This window comes from Chrysemys picta, chromosome 6 (assembly GCF_011386835.1).
Source record: "Chrysemys picta bellii isolate R12L10 chromosome 6, ASM1138683v2, whole genome shotgun sequence".
In the NCBI taxonomy this organism is placed as follows: Eukaryota; Metazoa; Chordata; order Testudines; family Emydidae; genus Chrysemys; species Chrysemys picta.
Genome location: NC_088796.1, coordinates 92531159 through 92539769, shown reverse-complemented (window position 1 = coordinate 92539769; position 8611 = coordinate 92531159). Strand labels below are relative to the sequence as shown.

The 8611-nt window shown below is 41.7% G+C and overlaps 1 protein-coding gene and 1 long non-coding RNA gene across 3 annotated transcripts in view; one reads left to right on the top strand and one right to left on the bottom strand.

Moving 5' to 3' along the window:
- Positions 1-1332: 1332 nt before the first annotated feature.
- LOC101947947 (uncharacterized) lies at positions 1333-7931 on the bottom strand. The gene is made up of 2 exons (XR_255964.4): positions 7792-7931; positions 1333-4599 (listed from the first exon to the last, which is right to left on the bottom strand). It is a non-coding gene; the product is annotated as an uncharacterized LOC101947947 (long non-coding RNA).
- The window catches only part of VLDLR (very low density lipoprotein receptor), a 23887-nt gene continuing 23081 nt past the window's right edge, over positions 7806-8611 (top strand). Inside the window, exon 1 of one of the 2 annotated variants that reach the window (XM_005296773.4) lies at positions 7806-8324. In XM_005296773.4, the coding sequence (XP_005296830.2) occupies positions 8246-8324 (79 nt within the window). In that variant the 5' untranslated portion in view covers positions 7806-8245. The remainder of the gene's footprint in view (positions 8325-8611) is intronic. The other variant, XM_005296774.4, reaches the window with a different exon arrangement.

The window sequence follows — 8611 nt, the reverse complement described above, 5'->3', positions numbered from 1 at the left end:
TGATACCAAACTGGGAGGGATTGCAAGTACTTTGGAGGACAGGGTCATAATTCAAAATGATCTGGACAAATTGGAGAAATGGTCTGAGTTAAACAGGATGAAGTTTAACAAAGACAAATGCAAAGTGCTCCACTTAGGAAGGAAAAATCAATTTCACACATACAGAATGGGAAAAGACTGTCTAGGAAGGAGTACGGCAGAAAGGGATCTAGGGGTTATAGTGGACCACAAGCTAAATATGAGTCAACAGTGTGATGCTGTTGCAAAAAAAGCAAACATGATTCTGGGATGCATTAACAGGTGTGTTGTGAGCAAGACACGAGAAGTCATTCTTCCGCTCTACTCTGCTCTGGTTAGGCCTCAGCTGGAGTATTGTGTCCAGTTCTGGGCGCCGCATTTTAAAAAAGATGTGGAGAAATTGGAAAGGGTCCAAAGAAGAGCAACAAGAATGATTAAAGGTCTTGAGAACATGACCTATGAAGGAAGGCTGAAAGAACTGGGTTTGTTTAGTTTGGAAAAGAGAAGACTGAGAGGGGACATGATAGCAGTTTTCAGGTATCTAAAAGGGTGTCATAAGGAGGAGGGAGAGAACTTGTTCACCTTAGCCTCTAAGGATAGAACCAGAAACAATGGGTTTAAACTGCAGCAAGGGAGGTCTAGGTTGGACATTAGGAAAAAGTTCCTAACTGTCAGGGTGGTTAAACACTGGAACAAATTGCCTAGGGAGGTTGTGGAATCTCCGTCTCTGGAGATATTTAAGAGTAGGTTAGATAAATGTCTATCAGGGATGGTCTAGACAGTATTTGGTCCTGCCATGCGGGCAGGGGACTGGACTCGATGACCTCTCGAGGTCCCTTCCAGTCCTATAATCTATGCATCTATGACCAATCCCACAACACAGAAATTCTCCAAGCAAAAGGGACAGTGAATAATTTGCAAACAACCCATAGCATGAAATTTGTTTGTGTAATGTTAGGATTGGTTTGTGAATTATTTATGAATAATATAAAAGTCAAAATGTGTCAAATAATTTGTTTTTAATTAAACCAAATCTAATTATGGGTTATATACTTCCTATATAGCTTATACAACACCAATCACTGAAGTATTTGAGCATTTAATACTCGTTAATATAAAGTAGGGAAATATTATTACCCTGACTGGACAGGGAACTGAAGCTTAGAAAAATTAAGTGACTTGCCCAAGAATGCGCTGAAAGTCTTTGGGGGAGCCATGAAGTGAACCTAGATCTCCTGAACCCTTGTCTAGTATAGTAAATGTAAAACCATCCTTCCCCACTACAAGCCCATCCTTTCACGTGAAGACATACTATTTGTCTGTTTAGTACACAATTTATTATAACTGCATGTATATTTGTAGAACTTAAAGCATTACTCATAATGTACAAATTAGATTGATCTACTTGCCTCAAGGTGCTGAATAAGCAGTTAAACAAGTAATATTAACAAGTGCCACAACAAGATACCCTTCTCCATGAAAACTCAGAGAGAGAAAAATATTGCAGCATTCTAAGAACAAAATTCTATTTATATCTACAGCATATATGTATAGTTCAAAACTTCCCAAACCTTAGACAAGCTTATTTTATACATCAGAAAAATGAAATGTTGGAGCTGTGTGGTTAGTTTAAATAAATAGCTGGGTTTTTTTGTTATGTACATGAAAACAGATAAAGGAATTGAATTTTATGAGGTTATTTTATCCTACCCAGAGGAATTCCTTTGTAAGCAAAGCATAACAGCACTTCAGTTATAACACCCATAAAAAAGAGCATCAGCACTGATCAATTTTAATGTAATTTAAAAGTTAAAAGAAGTGCTGTTCAATTTCATTACCCAGGTATGTAAATCTGCCTATTGTTTCTTTCAAAACGTCACCTGCATCAAACAATAGCTTTATGATTCCTCTGCCAAATTCTTTTAGAGTAGACCTTCATTTACTTTCACTGAGCAATATACGGGGAAAGAATGTGCAGCCCAAGTAAACTGGATGTGAGCTTATGAACATGGCAGAAATGTCCTGGGACTCAGAGATTGGAATACCTATCTCAAATATGCAGTAAATGACATGACCAAGCCACAGTCACTGCAGGGAGTGAGGGGGACAGCAAGCACAGTCCACTGTTCCTTCATATGGCAGGTTGGCCCAGTACATCTAGACCGTGCACAATTCCACTGGCCACAACCCCATTTGACCACATTCTACCACTCTCTGGTACCATGCATGGACCCACTGAAAACCTCTGTGCTCTAGAACATACAGAAAGGGGTACAGTCCAACTGTTTTGGTTCTCTGCTGCTTAGCCCTCTTGCACAGCAGAAACATGATTTTCCACTGCATTTGTGGCCTTACATGGATGCAGCAGGCTATTCTGAATTTTCAGCATCTTGACTAATGTAATTGTTACAACTTCTCTGCTCACTCATTCATATTAACTGGAACATACCACTCTCTTCACATAAATCTTCAGTGGCTCTCTGTCCATTTCAGCATGAAATATCACATCTCTCTCCTGACCTATCTATAAAGAACTTTATGGATGCTTCCTAATTTCTCCACCACATTTCTCTCTATTCTCCAACATGCTCCCTGTATTCTACTATCACACTAGCCTAGTCTTTGACCTTTTAACATTTTTAATTAATAATTTTTCAACAACAAAACAAGTCTTACATTATTGCAGGTGAATGAAACACATTATTATACATACAATTTTGGGTACATGGTCTCAGATTTTCCAAAGTGTGTCCATGCACTTTTGCATAGACCTAATCTGCACACAGACAGCCATGAACTTTTGAAAATTTGAGACAAAGTCCCTTCTTTTTCACTGGTTCAAGAGGTGTGTGTGCATGTGTGTGTGTGTGGTGGGGAGGCGGGGTGTGTGTGTGAGAGAGAGAGAGAGACAGACAGACAGACACACACAGCATCCACTTGAAATTTACTAAGCTAAAAAAAATGAATTAAAAATATTTTCAGGTTATACACTTTCCCCAGAGTCCCCCTTCCAATTATTGTGGTTTCTTCACATTTTTCTGTTTTTTCTTAAAAAAAAAAATGTTTGTGTGGTTCTCTCAAGCAGTGACAAGAGAGAGCCAAACAGTGGAAACTGATTAAGTAACTGACTAGACAGAAGAAACCATGACAATCTGATCTATGCACAAAAGGGTGAAATCCTGGCCTCGCTGAAGTCAATGACAAAATTCCCATTGAATTCAGTGGGGCCAAAATGTCCTTTTCAATTCTCTCTTCTCCATCTGTAAAATGAAGATAACACGTATCCCACAGAGATTTTGTGAGGCTTAATTAACTGTTTGTAAAGTATTTTGAGAACCTTATATGAAAGGTGCTGAATGTGTACCGGGCATGATTAATTATTTGTATACTAAAAGATGTCTAGAAAGCAAATTAGGGCAGTATGAGTGTGTGAATCATACTGCATGCTTCAACGAATATAGAAACTTCCAAACAATCTGAAGGGGAAAGCTTTTAAAGCAAGTCACATATTTTTCAGAGCAAAAGGTCTAAGGGACAAATTCATCCCTCAGATACACATATACATTCCACTGACTTCAGTAGTTGTTGCACACATACGTAATTATTCTAAAGGGACAAATTCTGTTCTGACTCATGCACTGTGAAACTCCACTGAAGTCAATGGTATTTCACTGGGTTAAGTCAGAGTACAATATGGCCCTAAATCTTCAATGGACAGCATCTGAATCTGCCTCTTTCACCTACTCTGTTAATTCAGCCATACACTGATCTACGAAATGATTAATATCAGCCACAGGTCCAAATAAACATTTGTTGCAACCATGGGGACCCCTCAGTTTTGCAGGTGACAATAAGGCAAAATGCTGTGCAGTTTTTTTCTTCACAGCCACAAAGGCGTTTGTTTTCTTTACTGGATTAGTGGCATGCTATGGATATAACCTTGCTTTCTTTCCTTAACACCTTACTTCACTCAAGATTCTGGAGGCTTTCAAAATCCTACTTCTTGTGTTAAGCGCAGAACGGGTAATGAGAATTATCCTCACAGCAGGTTGTCAGTGGTACAAGAGAAGCAAAAATCTCACTGATTCTAGAAGAAAGATCTCAGAGGGAGTCAATCCCAGTACCGCTGGCACCACTTTGGAAAAGGATGCTATAGGATCTTTCAAGACAAAAGAACTCAGGAACACCAACCCTACTAAGCTTTCTTGTGCATTGCTTGTACTCCAAAAGGTCCATCCTGTTCTTTACTTCTTTATTTTCTTTTGTAACTTCAGTAAATACTAAATCAAGCCTCTAATGCTGAGACTTTATCCTCCAAAACAGACATTCTAAGAGTAACAGTCTTAAACTTTTGTTCAGGTAAATTGTTAAAAACCTCATTGTCGGGTCTGAAGTGATCTGAAAGCCTCTTCAGCCCAGGGTCCACCACAAATCCAGGTGGCAAAGTTAATGGTGAGGTTATGTCCCTGGTGATGCCATTTGTTTTTCCCCGAGTCACTTTCCAAGACAGGGACTGTGGATGGCAGATTCAACTTGCTTCTTGGAACTTCCATCTCTTCCAGGTTCTCCAATAGAATTTCACTAAACATTCAAAACAAAAACCCAAATATCCATCAGTTTTAGGGCTGAAAACATATGTAAAACAGGATTTCACTTGGAGAGTTCACTAATAATAAAAATAAGTAATACATAATTATAGTACTAATTATTATTTCATATTTTACACTATATCATCACAACAGCCATATGAGCAAGGTAAGTATCTTCAGACCCAATTTACAGAGGAGGAATCTAAAACACAGAGAGTCAAATGCATGTAACTACTCTGCAAGTTCTGACCTATCCAATAAAACAGAATGCGTCCGTGTTAGAACCAGGATTAGAATTCATTTCCCCAGGTGTCTAATCTTGTGAGATCTCAGAAACCAAGCAAGGTTAATGTCCAGATGCTACAAGAAATAGCAGCTCAGCACTCCACACATTCTATATATTTTATGGTTTACATATAATATTAATATTTTAATGCAGAAGACAGATGGGTCAGATCATAACCCCTAGTTCTGCGTGCACAGGGAACCCTTTGCTTGTGGATCTCCCCACTTCCACATGAAATGAGGTCAACAGAGACCAGAGCTGGTGCAAAGGCACAAGAATCCCATGCAGATGGCCCTGGACTCCCATGGACCTCCAAGAAACCCAATTTTGGGGGCATGCCACACCACCTTTTTCATAAAGTGCAAACCCCAACAGGATAATGTTCAGGTGATGGAGGAGTCTGGGACATACGCATGAAGATTTTCTCTCTCCAGGACTTCTTCCTGTGGGTCTCAGCACAGAAGGGGATGATCATTCTAGACTAATATTATTGTAATTGTTTTCTGTGTTTAGTCTAGGTGAACTACTGTTGTTTTGTTTGTGTGTTTAAACTGAAGATACATTTTGGAGTCTAAGGCTGTTTAAATTCATACACGTGAGCAGGCCCATTGGCTTCAAAGGGACTACTCACATAAATAAAATTGTGCACATTCTTGAGTCTTTGCAGGATCAGTGTCTAACATTGTGTCACTGCATTGAGTGTATGGTATATAACATGTGCCTATAAAGAGAATAAAATATTTACATGGTTGTTCAATTTTAATAAAGCAGACCATGCATATAACCCAAGGAAATACTGCATACTTAAAATCTACAGGAAGCAGCAATGTTTTTACTATAGCCACTTAAACTGTCGGTGACTAATCAGCCATTCTGAAAACCCTAATCCTCGCTTCCCACACATATACCTTTTTTCTTATTTGAAATGGTGTGAATTTGCCAATACAATCTTATGAAAACCCCAATAAAATGTATATGTATCCAAGAGATCAGACTGTTCTGTAGCATCTGTTGATGCAGCATATGAGCTGTGTTGGGCGCACAGAACCCCAAAAGGCATGAGGTAGTGTAACCCACACACCTCCTGGGTGTGGTGTTCTGTCCTAGTGGTACTGAGAAGAGAGAGAGAGGGAGAGAAAAGAATGAGTCTGCTCTACAGCCTTAGTTAACAGGAGGGATAGCTCAGTGGTTTGAGCATTGGCCTGCTAAATCTAGGCTTGTGAGTTCAATACTTGAGGGGGCCACTTAGTGATCTGGGGCAAAATCAGTACTTGGTCCTGCCTAGTTAAGGCAGGGGGCTGAACTCAATGACCTTTCAAGGTCCCTTCCAGTTCTAGGAGATAGAATATCTCTATTTTATTTATTTATTTAAACAGGTAGTTGGCTTTTAGCTTATGTGGTAGCTCATGCACTAAGCTCCAGAGGTCCCAGGTTCAATCCTGCCTGCTGACAACTGGGGTCTGTTGGCATTACAGTAGCATAGGTGTTGAGTAGTGGACAATATATGCTCATTCCTCATACATACATTGGTATTAGAGATGTGATCTCTAGATTCATTCCAGATATATGAAATTAAACATTGCTTCTTATAGCTAGCACTAAGCCCAGTGACTACTGCCCATTTGGGGCCTTGAGATATGTTCACTACATCAATTGAAAGAACATTCCATTCCAATGTGGTAGTACAATATGTCTTTCACGGGATCATGTAAGATGGCACAACTTGATAAGATCCAAGAAGAGCATCACTCTGAAAACAGCATCCAGGGAAATGTTACAATATCCAAGAAGTCTAGAAACTAAGAGATACTGTTTCATCAATGGACTCATAGGCACAGCTCTAAAAACATGTATTTTTTAAATGGAGGCTAAGAAAGATTTAGCATGGCATTTAATGTCAAAAGACTGAAATAGCAACCACCTCTTTCCATTGTCTTTAGGATTCAGCAGCTTGAGGTGCTTTCTGCCCTCACCAAGGTATTAATAGCCTGGTATATAATATTAACATAAAATAACAGATCTACTAAAATATGTGGATGAGAAAACAGAGGCGCACTAACACTTAACTATAAATTCTAAAAGTACCATAAAAAATATGTTTTATACAGATCTCTCTTTTCTTTCACAAAGACTTATAATTGAATGTTAGAAAGTCAACAAAAGAAGAATAAAACTACCCATTCTTCCCCTTAAATAAAAGGTTAAGATTTTAATTCTAGGACCTCAACATATAATTTTGTATAATTAGCAATTAACTATAATCTTTGATGAGAGAATGCAGAAGTAGCAATTTTCTTCCTCAGTAGTAGGGATGTGTTATTTTAAGTCATATTCTATTACAGAAGGAAAACCACATGTATGCGTACATGCATGCATGAATAGAAGTCTAAAAGACAGTTATTTGGAGAAAAATCAATGTGCAAAGTGAATTTCAATATACTCTGTTATTAATATGCAAACTAGAATGATGGCTGAGAGAACCCAGAAGAAGGAAATTTCCTCTGAAATATGTTATTTTGGGTGGCTTGCTGTCGCAGAGGATAAACTACATGCATGCAACAAAAAATCAAAGGGAACTGTATTTTCAGAAAATACTCAGTTTTCACTAGAGTGAGTCCATGTTTATATGCAAGCTTTTAAATATACCAACTAGAAACCTGGATGAGCGATCTCTACTGATGCTTATTGTTAATAATAACATAACAGTCATTAACCATCATAACTCTAGATCAGTCCCTGTCACAGAGGGCAAGGCACAGACATATCCAAAAATCATCCCGGCCGGGGCATACATTCCCCGCCCATCAAGTCTATGTTAATATGCAGAAGCACAGGTGCCCCCGACGCTTTCCCCCGGCCGCCCCCCAGGAAGCCCCTTGGCGGGAAGTCACTACTTACTGCGGCAGCCGCTCGCGCACAGGTGATGCCAGCAGCTCGCAGCAGCTTCACCTGTGCGGCCGTGCCCCTGCCTTGCCCAGCAGCAGCGCCCGGCGGGATGGAGGAGCGAGCACAGCTGCCATCGGCAGGTTGCGTGGATCAGGAAATTAGGGCAGGCGGCAGGGATTGGAGGCGCTCGAGAGCCAACCAGCGGCTGGCGGGGGCCCCCGTGAGTCACCGGGCGGCCGCCGCACACAGGAGCTGGGCGGTTCGTATAAGAGCGTCGCGGGGACACCCTCCCCCTTGTGCATGTCTCCGGCTCGCTACTCCCCACTAGCCCGGGCCGGTGCGCGCGCTCCCCTCCTTCCTGCCGGAGCTGCCTTCCCTGCAGGCGGCCGGGCAAGGTGCCGAAAACCGGGGAGCTCCCCCCGCCCAGACTGCTAACTTGTTGTGCGCGCAGCAGCTGCTACACACGATGGGCACGTCCCCGCTCCGGGGGCTCTGGCTCCTGGCGGCGCTCTGCTGGCTGCTGGGCGAGCGCGGCTGTGTGCGCGGTGAGTAGCGATCGTGGGGCTCGGGGCGTTTTTATTTGGTGTCCCTTTTCCCTCCCCGCCTCCCCTGTGTGTCTCGGCCCTGCAGCCGGGGCGGGTAGGGGGCGGGCGCGTGCTGTTGAATTGACACTGAGCCCGTTTTCACGTGAGGCACCTCTGCGGGGACAATGGGGATTGAGTTCCTTTCCCACCCCCGGCGCGTGCTGGGGAATCACGCCTTCAATGAAACTGCATGTAGGTTACTGAGCTGCTGCATCCAGAGGGTCCCACCGGAGGAGAGCAGGGCGCGC